This window comes from Narcine bancroftii, chromosome 3 (assembly GCF_036971445.1).
Source record: "Narcine bancroftii isolate sNarBan1 chromosome 3, sNarBan1.hap1, whole genome shotgun sequence".
NCBI classification, from domain to species: Eukaryota; Metazoa; Chordata; class Chondrichthyes; order Torpediniformes; family Narcinidae; genus Narcine; species Narcine bancroftii.
In genome coordinates this window covers 2194849-2215992 of record NC_091471.1, presented here as the reverse complement: position 1 = coordinate 2215992, position 21144 = coordinate 2194849, and the positions used below count along the sequence as shown (strand labels likewise).

Genomic DNA, 21144 nt, shown 5'->3' with positions numbered 1-21144 from the left:
CTGAATGACTGATTCCTGCGGATGCCAGGAAGGGGTGGGGAGGGGTGAATGTGTCTGGCGGTGGGTTTAGTCTCTGCAGTGGATGTGACAGAGGATAATGTGCTGAATGTGGAGGTGAGGGGAGGGGGGACTGTCGTGTTTGAAGGGAGGGCTGGTGACAACGGAACCGACAGATGGAGGAAATGCAGCAGGTGGCTCTATTGTCCACAGTCTAAGGACGCCAACTTGGACAGGCACAGACAAGCTGGACTGAATGGCCTGTGTCCATGCTCAATACACAATTGCCTGCATTGAACTGCATGTGCCATTTCTCCACTACATTTCCAGCTGATCCATAGCCTACAGGGATGTGGGTGGTAAGGTTAGTGCAGCGGTTCACATAACACTGTTACAGAGACTGGGTCTGGGGTTCGAATCCCGTGCTGTCTGGAAGGAGTTTGTACATTCTCCCCGTGTCTATGTGGGCTTCCTCTGGGGGCTCCGGTTTCCTAAAATGTTGCCTGGTTTACAGTATCTAGAATACAAAGAAAGATTGAATAGACTGGGACTTTATTCATTGGAGCGTAGAAGGTTGAGGGGGGATTTGATAGAGGTATTTAAAATTATGAGGGAGATAGATAGAGTTGATGTGAATAGGCTCTTCCCCTTGAGGATAGGTGAGATTGGAACGAAGGGTCATGAGTTAAGGGTTAGGGGGCAAGAGTTTAGAAGTAACACGAGAGGGAACTTCTTCACTCAGAGAGTGGGGGCTGAGTGGAATGATCTGCCGGAAGAGGTGGTTGCAGCAGGGTCAATTTTGTCATTTAAGAGGAGGTTGGATGAGAGCATGGATGTGAGGGGGTTGGAGAGTTATGGACAGGGAGAGGGTAAATGGGACGAGGGGAGATCACCTAAATTGGTGTGGACTAGAAGGGCCAAGATGGCCTGTTTCCGTACTGTAATTGTTATATGGTTTTTTTATATTGGTTATCTTCTTCGTCTGGAGAAACCTCTTTCCCCCCACCCACCCCAGGCAGGAAGATTTTTAAAGTTGCTGGATATAGTTAATACAAACCCAATACCTTTATTTTTATAAAAGTTTTTTTTGCCAAATTGAATTCTTCCATCTTTTTACCAAATTCCACACCTTTAGCCGGGAAAGAAAGATCCTTTTCCCTCTCAACTTCTAATGGGCCCCCTTTTTGTTCTGCGCCCACCGCCACCGTGCGCCGTTTCTCTGGCTGGTTTTTGACTATCTCGGGTGTCTGAGAATCATGTTTATGCCCTACTCTGCATCACCTGATCCCCTCATGTCTAAATTTAAAAAATTCCAAAGTGTTTCTCAACCTTTTTATGGGCATTGGGCCCTTGCGCCAGTTTCTATATCTTTCCCTCCGGTGGCCGCTGCGAGACCTGCTGAATTCCTGCAGCATTTTGGTCTTTTTTTCTGCATTCAACAGCATCTGCAGGATGTTTCTGTTTCACTCTAGAAAATCCTGGGGATGTGTTCAAGTATCTGGGTGGTTACCAAACACAAACTGCTTCAACCTACACCTTGCCAACAGCTCGGTAAGCGAGGTGTGATTGCCAAAGGTTGACATGACATGAAAATTAGATGGCTCAACCCTTGTGTTCCCTCCCTCTCATCTCCACACTTTGGATACAAAGGAACAACACACAAGTTTGGCCAAGCCGTCATTATATCACCTCCTCCATTTGTTTGGCCCCGTTGCCCGATGACACAGGAAAACTGTGCTCCACGAGGCTCAACGCAGTATTTTAAAAATTTTTAATAAAAAAAAATTAGACAAACAGCACAGTAACAGGCCATTTTGCCCAATGAACACCCAACTGACCTACAATCCCCAGTACATCTTAAACTGTGGGAGGAAATCAGAACCTCTGGTGAAAACCCATGCAGAATGGGAAGAATGTACAAACTCCTTACAGACTGCATCAGATGTGAACTCGGGTCCCAATCGCTGGCGTTGTAACAGCGTTGCGCTGACCGTGACTGCTATGAGGACCGAGCTGCCCTTGCATGGCGTTTACACACCTACAAGTGGAAGTGTGGGGTGAACAGCTGTGGCACCTTTCACAGGCTGGACCACCTGTCCAGATGTGCTGTTGTTGTGTGAGGTGGGACCACAGCACTTTCCTGCCCCTCACCATTGACTCGCAAGTGCAGAGAGGTCACATGAACACACACCTCTTGCCCCGATCCCACCAGCACCAAAGCCTCCCTTCTGCTGAGCCCCGAACTCGGTGGTCACAGTTCCTCTACCCCAACAGGTCACTGCGTCCTTCCCCACACGGTTTTCATTCTCCATTGCTCATAAAACAGAGCACGACAGCATAGTACAGGCCGTTCAGTCCTTGACATTGTGCGACCCATATATTCCTTAAAAAAAAGTATTAACCCTCTCTACCCTATAACCCTCTATTTTCCTTTCGTCCAAGAGACCCAAGAGTCTCTTAAATGCCCCCAATGTTCCAGCCTCCACCACCACTCCCGGCAAGGCATTCCAGGCCCCCACAACTCTGTGTAAAAAGACTTATCCCTGATCTTTCCCCTCAACTTCCCCCCCTTCACTTTGTCCACACGTCCTCTGGTGTTTGCTGATCCTGCCCGAGGAAACAGGTACTGACTGTCCACCCTATCTATGCCTCTCATAACTTGTAGACCTCTATTAAGTCTCCTCTTGTCCATCTATGCTCCAAAGAGAAAAGTCCCAGCTCTACTAACCTTGCCTCATAAGATTTGTTCTCCAATTCAGGCAACATCCTGGTAAATCTCTTCTGCCCCCTCTCCGTAGATTCCTCATCCTTCCTATAATGAGGTGACCAGAACTGAACTCTGAGTGTGGTCCCTCTAGAGATTTGTAGTGTTGCAACATGACCTCTCGACTCCTGAATTCAATTCCCCTATTAATGAAGCCCAGCATCCCACAGGCCTTCTTATCAACCTGTGCAGCAACCTGAAGGGATGTATGGATTTGGAACCCCAAGGTCCCTCCGTTCATTCATACTTTTAAATCTTTTCTTTGGCTTGGCTTCGCGGACGAAGATTTATGGAGGGGGTAAAAAAGTCCACGTCAGCTGCAGGCTCGTTTGTGGCTGACCAGTCCGATGCGGGACAGGCAGACACGATTGCAGCGGTTGCAAGGGAAAATTGGTTGGTTGGGGTTGGGTGTTGGGTTTTTCCTCCTTTGCCTTTTGTCAGTGAGGTGGGCTCTGCGGTCTTCTTCAAAGGAGGCTGCTGCCCGCCAAACTGTGAGGCGCCAAGATGCACGGTTTGAGGCGTTATCAGCCCACTGGCGGTGGTCAATGTGGCAGGCACCAAGAGATTTCTTTAGGCAGTCCTTGTACCTTTTCTTTGGTGCACCTCTGTCACGGTGGCCAGTGGAGAGCTCGCCATATAATACGATCTTGGGAAGGCGATGGTCCTCCATTCTGGAGACGTGACCCATCCAGCGCAGCTGGATCTTCAGCAGCGTGGACTCGATGCTGTCGACCTCTGCCATCTCGAGTACCTCGACGTTAGGGGTGTGAGCGCTCCAATGGATGTTGAGGATGGAGCGGAGACAACGCTGGTGGAAGCGTTCTAGGAGCCGTAGGTGGTGCCGGTAGAGGACCCATGATTCGGAGCCGAACAGGAGTGTGGGTATGACAACGGCTCTGTATACGCTTATCTTTGTGAGGTTTTTCAGTTGGTTGTTTTTCCAGACTTTTAAATAACCGACCATTAACCCTGTACTCAGCCTTCTGGTTTGTCCAAATTGCATCACCTCACACTTACCCAGATTGAACGCCATCTGCCACTTTTCCGCCCAACTCTGCATTCTGTCTATATCCTCTTGTAACCTTAAACAACTTTTAGCTCCATCCACAACTCCCCAAACCTTTGTGTCCCCATAGACCTCCAGAGTAGAGCACAGCTTGGATAACGAGTTTGCTGGGACTGTCAGATAAGTCATCGGCAAATAAATTAGTTTTATGTTCTTCCTGGTCTACTCTAAATCCCTTGATGTCTGGATCCTGGCAAATGGCTTTGGCCAGTGGCTCCATGGCTAGTACAAACAAAGCTGGAGGTATTGGGCACCCTTGTCTATTTGATCTCGTCGATGGGAAAGCTGGAGAAATGTGTCCATTGATCACAACTTTAGCCTTGGGTGCATGGTACAGCATCCTTATTCAATTTATAGAAGTTCCCCCTAGCCCCAACTTTTCCAGCACTTAAAATAAAAAATCTCACTTCAATCTGTCAAATGCCTTTTTCACATTCAGGGCCATAGCTAAAGCCCTCTTGTTTCTGGTTTGCGCCAGATGCATTATACTCAACAGTCTGCCAATGTTATCCACTGCCTGCCTTTTTTGCACAAAGCCCACTTGATCTTTATTTATTAGTTTTGGAAAATGTTTCGCCAATCAATTCACCAAGGCTTTGGCCAGTATCTTATAGTCTGTGTTTAGCAGTGAAATGGTTCTATAAGAAGATAGCATTAGCGGATATTTGTCTTTTTTAAGGATCATCGTAATGATTGCTGTTGAGAAAGATTCCAGGAAGGTATGAATCTCCATTGCCTGGTCTACCACCTCCAATAAATCCTTAAATTCCTTATAAAACTCAGGTGGAAACCCATCCTCTCCTGGAGACTTATTGGTCTTCAGTGAATTCAATGCTTTCCCTATGTCTTCTTCCGTAAAGGGAAGATCTAGGTCTTCTTGTTCTTCTGGGTCTAAATTTGGTAACTCTAATTTAGACAGGAACTCACTGGATTTATCAGAACTCCCTGTCAATTCTGATTTAAATAAACCCTCATAGAACTAACTCCCTGAAGGTCTCATTAATCTCTTTTGTGTTGCATCAGCCGATCCTGCCCGTCCTCCAGCCAAGTCTCTGTAATAGCCACAACATCGTGGTTCCACATACTGATCCAAGTTCGAAGTTCATCCCCTTTATTCATAATACTCCTAGCGTTGAAATACACATTCCAACCACTCTGACTGTCTCCCTTTATGTTTTGTTCCCTGCCTGTTCTTGCTCACCAACTCAGAACACACCACATCCTGCTTTTGTCCTTCTGCCCTAATCTCTGCCCTCACATTCTGATTCGCACTCCCCGCCAAACTAATTTAAACCCTCCCCAACAGCTGTAGTAAACCTGCCCACCAGGATATTGGTCCCCCTCTAGTTCAGGTGCAACCCGTCCTCATCTGAACACACAGACGGTCTTTCCTTCTCCCACTTGCTGTTTGTTCGAATGCTCACACCACCACCACCTTCCGCTAGAGCGACAAATCCTGCTGGGCAGAGTACCCGATCTGGACTGACACTTCTTCTCTTCTAAAAACTGTTTGGGCCACCAGGATCCAAATGCAAAGTTATTAGCATCTGCAAGGAGTTACGATGGGTTTCCCCAGAACACAAAAGGGGGGGGGGGGGTGATGGTGTGTGAGGAGAAAGGGTTAGATTGATGTGGAATGGGTTTCTATAAGTTGGCACAACATCATGGGCCGAAGGGCCTGCAGAGAGCTCTTGTGTCCTATCTCTGAATTGTGTGGGGATATGGAGAGGCAGTAGGGTTAATGCTGACCTTGAACCCTGTCCCGCAGAATCAGTGTTTCTACGAGGGCTCCGTCAGACACTCGCCAGGATCCACAGTCTCTGCCAGCACCTGTTCGGGCCTCAGGTAAAAAGGACTGCGATTTTCCTGTTGCTGGAGGTTGTGAGGGAGGGGATGGTGGTTTAACGGCACACTATGTGCTCCTGCTACAGGTTGCTCACAGTCCCACTGCTGGTCGCTGATCCTTTTGTGACCCCCGACCCATCTGAGGCCCCCAACGCTTCTCACTAATGGCCCCTGACATGTCTGTGACCCCGACCCGTCTGTGGCCCCGACCCGTTACATATTTGCCCTCTCTCTCACCCTACAGTGCACTGGTTGTCCTCTGGAATCGGACTTACGTCATTGAATGCCTTGGGAATCCTGAGGACGGACAGCACTTGATGTATACACCAGAAGATCTCAAGTCGGTGCCCAGCAGATGTGGGGTTACTGACACGGCCCCTGAACCCACCCTGGCAGAGGAGCTGCAGCACCTATTCCGGGTGAGATGGTGGGGGAGGCAGGGCGAGACACTCACAAACTGTACAAACTTTCTGACAGAGAGCTGTCAGCTCTCGATGATGTTTCCCAGCCTGTCCAGCCCTAGTGGCAGGCAGAGAATGATTGTGGAGTCCTGCGACCAGTGGGGTGGGACAGGGGTTGGTGTATTAATAATTTAGACCAGACGGCAGGCCTATCAAGGTTGCAGACTATGCCTCAGTTGATGGTTCAGTGGAAAGGGGGAGAGTTGGCTGAGGTTCCTGCAGGATATGGATCATCTGGGTATTGATCAAAGTATGAGGTAAATGTAGACAGGTCCTGTGTCCTTCATGTAGGTTATGTACACATAACCAATGTTTCAAGCTTGAGCCTTTCATCAAGGTTTGGAAAAATGTCAGCAGGCACACGGTTCTGGTCCTCCTGAAGTCCATGATCATCTCCTTTGTCTTGTCCATTTTAAGATTCAGGTTGTTCCTCTTGCACCGTTTCACGAGATTTTCTGCCTATTCTCTGACGAGGCCGACGACTGTTGTGGCATCTGCAAACTTGATGACTCTGTTGGAGCTGGATCTGGTGATGCAGCCGTGGGGTCTGTATCGTGAACAGGAGTGGGCTGAGTACACCGCCCTGAGGGTCGCCAGTGCTCATTGTGATGGTTCTTGATGTTCTGCTACCAACCCGGACAGACTGTGGTCTTTCTGTAAGGAAGTCCAGGATCCAGTTACAGAGAGGTGTGTTGCGTCCCAGTGTGGACAGCCTATCCACCAGCCTCTGGAGAATAATGGTATCAAACACTGAGCTGAACTCAATTATAACAGCCTGCCATATGAGGCATCTTTCTCCAGGTGGGGCCAGGATGGAGTGAAGCGACAAGGCTGTTGCATCATCTGTGGAATGGTTTTATCTGTAAGTAAATTGAAATGGGTCCAGGGTCCCTGGGAGGCGCTTTGATGTGTTCCATCACCAGAAACTCGATGTATAAGATTAAAGAGGTGTTGATGAAGCTCTATGGGGCACTGGTGAGACCTCACTTGGATACTGTGTATACATTTGGGCCCTTATCTTAGAAAGGATGTGATGTTGTTGGAGAGGGTGCAGATGAAATTTATTAGGATGATTCCCGGAATGCAGGGGCTAACGTACGAGGAGCGTTTGGCAGCTCATTGGAGTAGAGAAGAATGAGAGGAGATCTCGTAGAGACATTTCGTATTTTGAAAGGTTTAGATAAGTTGGATGCGGGTAAGATGTTTCCCTTGGGTGAATCGAGGACAAGGGGGTCATAATCTGAAAATGAGAGGTTATCCATATAAAACAGAGATTAGGAAGAACTTATTTAGCCAGGTGGATCTGTGGAACTCGCTGCCTCATACAGCAGTGGAAGCCAGATCACTGGGAGTATTTAAACAAGAAATATACAAGTATCTCATTAGTGAGGGCATCAAGGAATATGAGGAAAAGGCCGGAAATTGGAACGAGTGTAGAGTAGTTTAGTGTAGATTTACGGAACAGACTCGATGGGCCTAGTGGCCTGGTTCTGTTCCTTTGTCTTGCGATCTTGTGATTTCATAATGGTGGAGGCCAGTGGCGCAGGGTGGTCATCACTGAGGCCTGTTATTGTTTCCTCTTAGGTACCAGGATTGAATAATTTGGTATCATTCCCCAACTTCAAGATCTAGGTCTCAGTTTTCCCTCTGCAACCAGATCTGTGACCTCCTGTCTAACAGACCACAGTCAGTAAAGATGGGGAAACAACAGCTCCTCCTTGAACACACATCACTGATGTGTCTCGCAGATATGTTCAACACTCCCTCTACACCCTGACTGAATGTCTAACTCCATTCTCAAGTTCACAGACAGTGGTGGTCCATGTACCAAATATCAAGGAGGCAGAACACAGCACTGGCACCATGCCAAGATAACAACCTCTCTCAAGGTCAGTGCAGTAGGAGAGAGGGCAGAGCTCAGATCCCTGTCCACATCCATAGGGCTGATGTGCAAGTAGATGGCTTCAAGATCTAAGGATTGAAAATCTCCATGGACCTGAGTTGAAGCAAGACACTGATGGTCCAGAAACACCTACACCTCCATTTTCTGAGAAGAGAGTTGGGACTGTTTGCTTGGCCTTCCACAGTTCTATACATCGAAGGCAGACTTGCAGGACACATCCCAGTGTGGTGCGGGAAGTGATCTTCAGTGGACAGCCCCTTTCCCACTGGCATCCTGGTTAATTGGCTGTGCAGTGTCCCGGGATAGGAAGTCCTTTGTGCCATTTCCCCTGGGCCACCCTTCACCAGGACACTCATTGCTTTTCCACTGAACACCCTCACCCCCGGGGATCGGAGTGTTCGACCTTCAACTGGAAACTTTCTGCTGTCCCTTTTCCACTGATTTTGTCAGCATGCCGGTGTCAGCAAACGCCGGGGATATGAGTAGGGGTTGAGGCGGTCAATCCCTGGCCTGAAATGACATCATTTGACACCAGCGTTCGGACAGTGTTCCTTTTCCACTGGACCCCGTTCCAGTAAATTCCCAGTTAATTCCTGGAACAGGGGGCCAGTGGAGAAGAGGCTTCAGACAGTGAGTATCAGCAGGTTTAAAAACAGCTTGGTGCCGGAGCAATCAGGCTCCTGAACGAATCCCACTGCTCATAAAACAACCCTTCTCACTGTTCTGTGTACAATGTGACCAATGCACTTCAACACAGACAGTCCTGTCTGTCCCACGGCCGGGTCTGGGTCACATGCACCCCACAGCGGGTCCCGTCCGCCCCACGGCCGGGTCAGGGTCCCATCCGCCCCACGGCCAGGTCTGCGTCACATCCACCCCACAGCTGGGTCCCGTCCGCCCCGCGGCCTGGTCAGGGTCCCGTCCGCCCCGCGGCCTGGTCAGGGTCCCGTCCGCCCCGCGGCCTGGTCAGGGTCCCGTCCGCCCCGCGGCCTGGTCAGGGTCCCATCCGCCCCACAGCCAGGTCTGGGTCACATCCATCCCACAGCTGGGTCCCGTCCGCCCCACGGCCAGGTCAGGGTCCCGTCAGCCCCACGGCCTGGTCAGGGTCCCGTCCGCCCCGCGGCCTGGTCAGGGTCCCATCCGCCCCACAGCCAGGTCTGGGTCACATCCATCCCACAGCTGGGTCCCGTCCGCCCCACGGCCAGGTCAGGGTCCCGTCAGCCCCACGGCCTGGTCAGGGTCCCGTCCGCCCCACGACCTGGTCAGGGTCCCGTCCGCCCCACGGCCTGGTCAGGGTCCCGTCCGCCCCACGGCCTGGTCAGGGTCCCGTCCGCCCCACGGCCTGGTCAGGGTCCCGTCCGCCCCACGGCCTGGTCAGGGTCCCGTCCGCCCCACGGCCTGGTCAGGGTCCCGTCCGCCCCACGGCCTGGTCAGGGTCCCGTCCGCCCCACGGCCTGGTCAGGGTCCCGTCCGCCCCACGGCCTGGTCAGGGACCCGTCCGCCCCACGGCCTGGTCAGGGACCCGTCCGCCCCACGGCCAGGATAAGAATGAAGAATCATAGTAAATCCTACTGCAAAGAAAGGGACAGGCAAGAGTGTGGACGGTGCTTTTGTGTTGTGGAAGCAGTGGGTGATTAGTTAAGGGGGCAGGTTCTCTGCCAGGAGTGAGTCCCTGGCAGAGCAGGTTTCTCCAGTTTTTGCACAGAGCTGAGTGATGCAGAGAACTGCAGATGTTGGGACCTGGAGTGAACAGGGAGGAGCTGGAGGTTTGTTCTAGCAGTTCGACAGTCATTCAGCAAACTCAAGTCAAGTTCATTGTCATCTGATTGTACAAGGAGGAAACAGTGTTCTCCGGTCATCGGCAACCAGACATAACACACGTACAGACAAACAATTCATATGCAGGACAAGTATTCATCAATACAAATAAATATTGTTTCATGAATATGAGACCCTCGGAAGGTGAGCCAATAATTTCTTGGTGCAGAATCGTCCATGATAATTACAATGTCTCTACATACAAAATTGCATTTAGCTTTAGACCATTTTTGTCTTTCTTGTAACAACAAAAGATATTCTTTAACCCATCTTTTCCAAAATAAATCTGCATAAACTTTTTGTCTCCATCTGCATCTTCCATAAAAAATCTTCTTTCTGAAATTGACCCGGAGGCATTAAAGGTTTAGATTTAAGATGTAAGAGATGATTCGGTGAAAGTGCCTTGATGCCATTTGAATTGATAAAAATAATTTTGCTATTGGAAAATTATTTAAAATAGCTTCAGTTTCACACAAAACTGTCTGAAGATTGTCATCATTCAGAATTTGATTATTCAAAATGGAATTAAGAATTTTCTAGGTTGATCTCATCATTCTTTCCCACACACCCCTATGATGTGATCCTGTGGGTGGGTTAAATATCCAACTAATTTCTTTCATTAGTAATATCCTTGACAGACCGAGGCTTCAGGGATTAGAGTTGGACACAGTTAAGATGACTAGAGAAATTCTGCTCAGTAAATGGAATGGATTAAAGATAAGGTACACTTGCAGATTTTGAAAGAGGTGACTTTTCAGTTTGTGGATCCATTGGTGACAATCTTCCAGAAATCACTGTCTCTGGCGTGGTTCCAGGGGATTGGAAGGTTGCAAATGTGGTTCCACTGTACAAGAAAGGCTGGAAACAGAAAAAAGGGAACTATAGATCTATAAATCTGACGTCGGTGGTTGGGAAGATATTAGAGTCAATCTTCAAGGATGAAGTTATGAAATACCTTGAAATGCATGACAGGATTGGTCCTAGTCGGCATGGTTTTTTAAAGGGTAGATCCTGCCTGACCAACCTATTAGAGTTTTTTGATGAAATCTCAGGTAGGATAGACAAAGGGGAGACTCTGGATATAATATACTTGGATTTTCAAAAGGCTTTTGATAAGGTGCCGCATATTAGGCTGCTAAATAAGATGAAGGCCCATGGAATTACAGGGACGTTATTAGACTGGATAGAGAAGTGGCTGATAGGCAGAAAGCAAAGGGTTGAAATTAAGGGATCTCATTCTGGATGGCTGCCTGTAACCAGTGGTGTTCCGCAGGGGTTGGTTTTGGGGCCGTTGTTGTTTACAATTTATATTAATGATTTGGATTTGGTAGGATATTTAACCCACCCACAGGATCACATCATGGAGGTGTGTGGGAAAGAATGATGAGATCAACCTAGAAAATTCTTAATGATTTTGTGGCCAGATTTGTGGATGACACTAAGATCAGTGGTGGAGCAGGACGTGTTGAAGAAACTGTACAATTGCAGAGAGATGTAGACAGACTGGGAGACTGGGCAAAAAATGTGGCAGATATAAACAAAATAGAGAGAGTGCAGAGAAGGTTCACGAGAATGTTGACAGGATTTCAAGGTTTGAGTTACAGGGAAATGTTGTGAAGACTAGAGCTTTTTTCTCTGGAGTGTAGAAGATTGAGGGGGGACTTAATAGAGGTGTTTAAGATTTTAAAAGGGACAGACAGAGTCAATGTGGATAGGCTTTTTCAATTAAGAGTGGGGGAGATTCAAACTAGAGGGCATGGTTTAAGATTGAAGGGGGAAAATTATAAGGGGAACGTGAGGGGAAATTTCTTTACGCAGAGGGTGGTGGGGATGTGGAATGAGCTTCCGGCAGACGTGGTCGAGGCGGGATCATTGGTTACATTTAAGGAAAGACTGGATCGTTACATGGATAGGAGGGGACTAGAGGGGTATGGACCGGGTGCTGGTCAGTGGGACTAGGAGGGTGGGGATTTGCTACGGCATGGACTAGTAGGGCCGAACTGGCCTGTTCTGTGCTGTAAGTGGCTATATGGTTATATGGTTAAGTACAATGTTGAGAAGTGTTTGGTTCTACTTTTTGGCAGTGGGAATAAACAGGCAAAGAACTTTCTGGATGGGGAGAAAATTCAATCCTCGGAGATGCAAAGGGACCTGGACGTTCTTGTGCAGAGAAATCTAAAAGTTAATGCCCAGGTGGGGTTGGTAGCAAAGAAGGCAAATGCTATGTTCGCCTTCATTTCAAGAGGAATTACCCCCTCCATAAATCTTCGTCCGCGAAGCCAAGCCAAAGAGTGTATAAGAGTAGAGAGGGGTTAATGAGACTCTATGGGGCACTGGTGACACCTCATTTGGAGAACTGTGTAGAGTTTTGGGCCCCGTATCTTAGAAAGGATGTGATGTTGTTGGAGAGGGTGGAGAGGAGATTTACTAAGGCGATTCCTGGAATGCAGGGGCTCGCATATGGGGACCGCTTGGCAGCTCTTAGGTTGTATTCGTTGGAGTTTAGGAAAATGAGACATTTCGACTATTGAAAGGTTTTGACAGTGAATGTGGATAAGATGTTTCTCTTGGTAATCAAGGACAAGGGGTTATAGACTTAAAATTAGAAGTTGTCCAATTAAAACAGAGAGGAGGAAGAACTTCTTTAGTCAGAGGGTCGTGGATCTGTGGAACTCAAAGCGGTGGAGGCCAGATCACTGGGAGTATTTAAACAGGAAATGGGTAAATATCTGATTAGTGAGGGTATCAAGGGATATGGGGATAAGACTGGAAATTGGAACTAGGTGTGAGCATAGTTTAGCTTGGTGTAGAATCACGGAACAGACTCGATGGACCTAATGGCCTGCTTATTCTCTAACTTGTGAACTGTGAACTTGTGAATACATCATGAATTAGATTTTGTTTCCAATTTTGAATTGCTTTTTGTAATTCTAGTTGAGTTCCTGTAAAGTTAGATCCATTATCAGGCTGTAATTCCTTTACTTGACCACGTCTGGTGATAAAACATCGAAGAACATTGATTAAAAAGTCTGTATCAAGCGATGATGCTACTTCAATATGAATTGCTCTCATAGTTAAACAAGTAAAAATAGCCCCCATATCGTTTTCAATACTTTTTCCTCTTTTACTTGCCAAGGACCAAAATAATCAACTCTCGTGTATGTAAATGGGGGGGGGGGGGTTCATCTGTCTTGTGGCAAATCCGCCATTTGTTGTTGTCCAGGTTTAGCATTTGCATGTTGACAATCAACACATTTGATATAATTGTTTTGATCAATGTTGAAGCACCAAGTATCCAATATTTTTGGTGTAATTCTGATAACATGTGATTACAACCACCATGACTCAGGAAATTCCTTCGCTAATATAATTGAATGTTTCACTTCTGGCATTTTTGCTTTCTCCAATCTTCCTCCTATTGTAGCCGCGCATTACTTGAAAGAAGACAGACACGTAGTGTAATCAGGTTAAGCTCTGAGTTTTATTGGGGCTCAGGCCCGACTTTTATACTGCACCGTTCCCACCGTGGCCCCCCTTTGGCTGACATCACAACATGCATAAGAAAAGCGGGTACTTTCCTGCATAACAATGCCCTTCTTTCCCGTGCACTGTCCCCGTCTGTTGGCTGCGCCGCAAGGCCAACGCAATTTTGGGGTCACTGGCCTTTAAGCTGCCCTTGCTGTTCACCTGCTGGTTCGCTTGACGGGGCCGATGCCGTTGCGCAGGCTGCTGGCCTTTGGTTGTACTTAATCATCGCCATCGCGGGCTCCCACATTACCCATACCCCCCCAAGAATCGGTGATATTGTCCTTGGTGTCCGAGGACAAAGTCTCTGCAGCCTTCGGTGGCCTGCCTCTTCAGCGTGGTGCTAGGGTCTCCACCGGGCATGCCAGGTCCAGGTGTGCCAGCTTCAGCCTGTCTGTGGTGAAAACCTCCGTCTTGCCTCTGACCTCAAGCTCGAACGTGGCCCTGTTGTCGCGGATGACCTGGAACGGACCCTCGTTTGGCCTCTGAACTGGTGGACGATATGGACCCCTGTGAATTAAAACATACTCGTAATCTTGCAGGTGTTTGGGTATGTTGGTCCTCACGTGTCCATGCCTGGAAGGTGGAATCGGGGCCAGGTTGCCGACTCTTTCCCTCAGCCTGCTGAGGAATGCTGCAGAGTCATCCTGCTGTCCACCTGGGGATGGTATGAATTCTGGGACCACCAGTGGAGCTCCATAGACAAGATGTGTATTGAGGCCCTCCTTGGGTGCCGCGCAGATGCCCAACAGTGCCCATGGTAGCTTGTCTACCCAGATGGGTCCTTGGAGTCTGGTCATGAGCGCAGTTTTGAGGTGCCTGTGGAAGTGCTCCAACAACCCATTGGACTGTGGGTAGTAAGCTGTTGAATGATGCAGCTGGGCAGCCCACAGGCAGGTGAGGTCAGACCACAGACTGGAGGTGAACTGGGTCCCTCCGTTGGATGTGATGTGGGATGGTAACTTGAACCGTGCCACCCAGGATGAGATAAGGATGTGGACGTGTCTGCCAGCTGGACTGCTTCTGGCAGTCGACGATCGTGAACAGATAGCAGAAAACCTGGGATACTGACAAGTGTTAGGTCTGCTTTGTTCATGAATGAGTGAGACAAACACCAGGCTGAGTCGAAATCAGGGTTCTTTGTTCTTTATTACCGGATTGTAACACTTGCGACTAACAAAGTTAGTCGGAGAATGCATTCTGCCGTTATCAGCAAAATGGTGATTTTTTATACCCTTGGATACATGCTTAGAACATCATCATATCATTACTTGTCCAATGACTAAAACTGTTGCTATCCTTTCCCTGCTAGCTTCCTGCCTCTCAATCCATCAATGTCTCTCTTATCTTGTAAGTACAAGGATGCATTCTGTTACTCCTTAGTACTGGGTGACTCCTTCTCCGGTCCCATCTCATGATGTTTTACCTAACAGGAGTACAAGGACACCTCCCCTTCTTGTTACTTCCCTGTACAGGGTAACTCCCTACACATTCCCATCTCATGATGTTTTACCTTACAATCCCTCCTTTGTCCTCTTTAGAGGACAATCTCGCCCTGACTATGCTACCACCGCGTTACATTAGTTCGCCTATTATTGCCAAGCTCTATACGGGTTCTGTTCACAGGGCAGTTCGGCTGGTGGGCGAGGGCTCCCCCAACCCTCCTTTGCGTACACCCCCCATCCGTCACCCCGATCCCATTGCCCGTTTACAAGTTTCATCCCATTTGCCCCCAAGCAAAAAACTAGCTAACCCCCCGTACATTAGTAAATTCCCAAGTTAACATATGGTCTACAATCTAATTCATAATACTTGTTCTACAATCTGATTAATAATGTTTGTGTTACAATCAATGTTATAATATTTGTTCTACAATCAAGGTTATAATATTTGGGTTACAAGCAAGGTTAAAATTATATGTGTAACAATCTAATTCACAATCCCTCCTTCCCATCACATTCCCCTTCAGACTCCAGATCGATCTCAGCAACTTTCTCCGCCTCCTGTAATGTGAGATAGTCTTGCTCCACAGCCTGCACAGCTTGATATTTCGGAGGCAGTTCATCACGGTCAGCAAAGGCTCTCTCTATGGTCCTCGTGACCAGCGTTCGAATGCATGGAATACAACAACAGCCACAAGTGATAAAAATTGATACAGAAATGAACAAACCCAGCAAAAGTTGTCCTAACAATGTGCTCCATCTCCCAAACACTCCCTGTAACCAGGATAAAACAGGATTGGAGACTCCAGACTGGGCTTTTAATTCTTTCGCCAATGCCCTAAGTTTCGTTAACCCCTTAGTGAGTGATCCATCTGGCCCTGTGTTATTAGAGATAGAAGTGCAGCATAGATCTCCAAACATAGCACACACTCCACCTTTCTCTGCCAGGACCATATCAATCGCTATCCCATTCTGAAGTGTCATAAGGGAAGTTTCTGACAGTTGTTGATGTATTGCCTCAACAACGTCCCTGGTCAAATTTGCAAGGCGCTGGACATTATAGTGAATAAGGTTGATCCTATTAACATTTTTATTTACAGTGATGGGAAAAATTGCACTAAAAACAGGAAAGCTTTCAAACCCAGCTGCAATCTCATCGGCTAATTTAAATTCGTCCGGAATATTCCGGGCTTGGCCACTGGCATCAATCCATACCCCATCAGGGTTCCTTCCTCCCGGCCCCAAGAGTCCAACACTCCTCCTTTTTCTCCACAGCCAACTCTCTGTGTGGCGCAATTCTAGGGAATCCTCGTCTCCCTCCTGCATTTTGAACATCAGCACTGGCGCATTAAGGGTTACAAGAGCACACCGACCATCCCAGTTAGCGGGGAGCCAGTTGTACAGCACTCTTCCTCCACAAAACTCATCTGTGTAGTCATTCAATCTGCTACAAGTCTCCTTAGTTTCAGATTCATTTTTTTTGTTATGGGACCTCAAAATCATCCCCTGTATATGTTCATGATAACCAGTAACCTGTTTGGCTGCCCTGTCAGGCACCCATGTGGCGTTTTCCCTGCTAATAGTAGGTCGTCTACATACTGAATCAGTGTAACATCTTCCGGGAGCTTTAATTTCATTAGGATTTCGCTAAGGGCCTGATTGAACAGTCCTGGACTGTCCTTATAACCCTGAGGTAATCTAGTGTATGTGTACCGATGTGCTTGGTAAGTGAAAGTTAACCAGTCTTGCCATTCCTCAGCTAAATTCAAGCAGAAGAATGCGTTTGCCAGATCAATGACAGTATAGTATTCGTGCTCCGGACTCAGAGCCCTAAGTGCTACATATGGGTCTGGGACTGGTCTCCCGATGGTCTTGGTAGCAAGTTAATCTCCGGAGGTCGTGTACCATCCTCCAGTCTTTTCTACCCGGTTTGGGAACAGGCATGATGGGCGTGTACCACATACTGTCAGGTGCCGCCCTTAAAACCCCTGACTCCATTAACCCTTCTATCGTTCCTTTAATACCCTCCTCCTGACTGGGCGACAAGCGGTATTGTTTCTCCATATTGGTTTCTGCCGGGGTTGGCCAATTCTAGAAATACCTCTCCTTTTATTACTCCCACATCATAGGGCCCCCGTTGTCCATATATGTGGACTCAGATTAGAAAGATATTTGTCTGAGTCTCTGTGATCAATATTTTCTCCTTCTATGGCTCGGTCTCTTTCTACTTTCTCATTCACTACCTGGTCCCATGCTTCAATATTCAGTCTGACAAATTTTCCTCCTCCGAGGTGGAATATCCCGGGGATTTCTGTCTGCCTGTATTCACACCCTATCGCTTCCTTTACCATCGGACCCAGCTGTCGAGCGTGATGATCTTTGTCAATACCCAAGGTCACATGAGGCACACTTTCTACTCCTAAGCAGAACCACTCCATTTGTTCTTCTGTCATGACAACCATAGCAGCTATTCCCTCCTTACCTACAAAGATAAATGGACAATGTATCGTTTCTGTCTTCCCTTCTTTTAGAGAGTCCCACCTCTCCTCATATTCTGGTCCGGGTGGATGTGTAGTTTAATGTAACATGCATAGGATCTAGTGGATAATGGTAATCCCCATACCGAGGAATACTGGCCCTCCACTCAAAAAACTGTTTAATCAGCCCTGGGCCTGGTTCATCATACAGTAGCCGACTCCAGAAAATACTAACCTCCACAGAGTCTTCTGAAGCGTTAGATGGGGTCATTACTATAAACTGTCCTCCCCTTCTTATTGTATCCCCTGGGTATGTTAACCGAAGGCCCTTCTCAGAACATTGTATGGTTATTCCTAGTTTGGTAAGAATGTCCCTTGCTAATAAATTAATGGGGCAACTTGGCACAACCAGGACAGGCGTTTTAACCCTTTGTCGTCCAAATGTCATGTCGATGTTATCTGTATAGGGCTGTGTTTCCCTTATTCGGAGAATCCTATTGTAGATAATGTTTTGCCCGAAAATGTGCTCCCTGGGGGCTGTTTAATCACGGTCGTAACCGCTGCCCCTGTGTCAACCATAAATTCAATTTTTTCTCCATTTACCGTCCCCCAAATTTTTGGTGGCTCCCAGGGAGGCGTGATTTTTGATTCTCCTGGGCACCGTCAATAATCAAATTCAGCACCTTCCTCAATATAGTCATTACACTGAGGTGCCTGGACTTGTTGATCACTCTGCCACCCCCCGATTCTCTGGGGCCCATCAATGTGTCCACCCCTACCCCTTGCTTGTCCTCTTAAGTTTCCTCCTCTTCCCCGATAGCCTCTCATAGAGGGTAATCTTTTTCCCCTTGCTCTCCCAGCCTCCGGACAGTTCCGCTGGTAGTGTCCAGGATTTTGGCAGTACCAGCATACTACATGTTCCCCTCTATACATTGTACCTAGCTGTCTTTCCCAACCATTTCTTACTTGGGGTCCGGATTTATCACTGGCCCCATGACCTGTGGGACTATCTGTTGGGCCGCTAATTTAACCCTATATGTTCTATGGCTCTCACCAATTTATCGGTTGTCTTGTCCACCTCCTTCTGGGACGCACTTTCTGACTTAGCATGCTCTGATTGACGATGTCGTTTGATTGCATGTGTCAGGTGTCTTTTCCACAAATCCTCTGACATTGTCTCTAATCCCACAATGTCCCTTAATTTTGCTTGAACCGTAGCAGGTAGTCCGTTTATTATCCCATTACGAAAGTGAGCCCTTCCTAAGGGGCTGTGGTCGGGTCTTTCTCCAGTCCCTGTTTCCCATAAGTCCCATGCTCGAGTGAAATACTCGTGTGCAGTCTCTCCTTCCTTTAGTTGAAGGGTTACCAAGGCATCCAAACTATAGGGTGTAGGAAATGTTTCTCTAAGTGCTTCCCAAAATTTATTCCGAAGTGGGTTAAATTCTATTTCATCCCCCAATTTACTGCTTCTTACAATTCTCTCTATTTGCTTTCAGGGCCCCTTCTGCCTTTAATTTTATCATGATAGTTCTGACATCTGCGAGTGCTAATTGTTCTTGGCAGGTTTCTCGCTCAAAACAAGAAATCCATGGACTAGCCCCCATTACTCAACGGAGGTAGTTTTTTCATTAAACTCTCTAAGTCCATTCGTGACCAGGGTACATATTTTTGAGTTCCCCGTCCCGTGATCAGTAATGGGCATTGATATCTCAATTTTGGGGATTTCTGCTCCTTCTTTACTCTTGGCATGCATTTATTTATCCACCTTGTTCTGACTCTTCTTCGTCACTGTCACTGTCCCTATCAGCTTCCAATGTCTCAGGGTCAAAGGTATATTGGTCACGTTCATCTCTAAGATAATCTTTTCGGCCATAGTTTAGTTGTTTCACATCTTTCTCTTTTGTTCTAACTATGTCCAGGTAGGCATGTCTATTTTTCTCCCTCCCGAGTCTTTTCCTTTTACTTTCCTCCATGGTGGATCGTATCTCGTTTCTCATCTGTACTACACTTTTTGTCCTTTACTCCTATTACCATTCCTTCAGCTTAATTTCTCCTGACAGTGTTGTAGTTATCTTTTCCACTTCCTTAAATACACCTACCATTAATTCTTTTTGATCCTCACTGATCTGCCCCAGCACATTAATATCTCTGTTTAAGTTTTTAATGTTATCCTGAACCTTTTTCATGTTCCATTTCTGTATCTCTAACTCCTTTTCTATTTTCTTGGACTCCAGAGGGGTCTCTACATCTATTACTCCCCTTCTATTTTTATTAAAGGGGCCTGTACCTCGTCTGATGTGTCCCTATTCCCGTGGTTCTTGTCACACCCAGTGTCTCAATATCTGAATATAAGGGACGTGACTCCAGTGTCCCATCTGGGGTGCCAGAGAGAGAGAGAGAGAGAGAGAGAGAGAGAGAGAGAGAGAGAGAGAGAGAGAGAGAGAGAGAGAGAGAGAGAGAGAGAGAGAGAGAGAGAGAGAGAGAGAGAGAGAGAGAGAGAGAGAGAGAGAGAGAGAGAGAGAGAGAGAGAGAGAGAGAGAGAGAGAGAGAGAGAGAGAGAGAGAGAGGAGAGAGAGAGAGAGAGATGAGAGAGAGAGAGAGAGAGAGAGAGAGAGAGAGAGAGAGAGAGAGAGAGAGAGAGAGAGAGAGAGAGAGAGAGAGAGAGAGAGAGAGAGAGAGAGAGAGAGAGGAGAGAGAGAGAGAGAGAGAGAGAGAGCATAGCGAGAGAAAGAGAGAGCATAGCGAGAGAAAGAGAGAGCATAGCGAGAGAAAGAGAGAGCATAGCGAGAGAAAGAGAGAGAGAGGCAGATACACAGAGCACAAGAGATAGAGAGAGAAAATGCCTTGCACTGGCCCCACTGGGAGAAAAAGTCTTCAGATTAACACTTTCGTTTCAAAGGTTTTAAAAGGTTCTCATCCTGTGATCACTGGTCTGGATCAGATTGGGTCTCCCACCACTGGGAACTATCACTCCTTCCTTCCTCCCACCTCGAGTGAGCTACACGTCAGCCCACAATGTCTGCCCTGATCCCGCAATGGTGGGGGTGCGGGAAAAAGGGAGGGAGAGAGGATAAAACAGGATCCCATTTGATGCGGAGCTGGAATTGTGGGCACAAAATTAAAACCAAATTGTATTTCTCTGCCCTGCCCAACCTGGGGATTTCAGGGCAGCACCGCCACAGATTGGGATTGGGAGGGGGAGTGGGTGAGAGAGGAGGGGGGGGAAGAGAGAGAGAGGGGGAGAGAAGAGAGAGGGGGGAGGGTGAAAAGGAGGGAGGGAGAGAGCAAACCCGGACACTTCGTGGCTGGAAACTGGAAACAGGCACTTTTCCTTTCCCTTCTGTGTTTTGTTTCTTCCAGCTTATCTAAGACACTACGTTTAAAAATTTTTTTTTCTCTCACCTGTCAGGAACATCTCAGTGCCCCCGGGTAACCAACCCTCTTCCTCCAGCGGTCTACACATTTTCGGAGCATTTTTTGTTTTTCCAATGCCGCATTACTGGTATTTCGCTCCTCTAATTCCTGATTAATTTCCTTAATAACTTGGTCAAAAGTCTTAGCAGGCAACTGTACAGCCATAGCTGCGGGACCGCTTTCTAATGCCTGTTTTAATTTAGGTTTTTGTCTGTTTAGGGGATCTATGTCAACGAAAATTGCTTTTAAAAATGTCCCCTTGCAAGCTGGATGACTAATATCTTTTAAAAGAACAGTCTCGAAGTCTTGTCCTCCAATTGACTTCAGACTGTCCTGTATACTCTGATTGCTCGTTTTCCACTCTCTGTTTTCCCAAAGGGGTCTGAAAGTTAAATTACAACTAGAAAACCAAATATTTGGGCTATACTTTTA

The 21144-nt window shown here is 47.4% G+C and overlaps 1 protein-coding gene across 7 annotated transcripts in view; it reads left to right on the top strand.

Moving 5' to 3' along the window:
* LOC138756927 (disintegrin and metalloproteinase domain-containing protein 19-like) overlaps window positions 1–21144 on the top strand; it is a 173790-nt gene that overhangs the window by 26786 nt on the left and 125860 nt on the right. For all 7 annotated transcript variants that reach the window (XM_069923357.1, XM_069923361.1, XM_069923360.1 and 4 more), the window contains exons 6-7: window positions 5596–5672; window positions 5917–6091. In XM_069923357.1, coding sequence (XP_069779458.1) covers window positions 5596–5672; window positions 5917–6091 — 252 coding nt within the window. The remainder of the gene's footprint in view (window positions 1–5595; window positions 5673–5916; window positions 6092–21144) is intronic.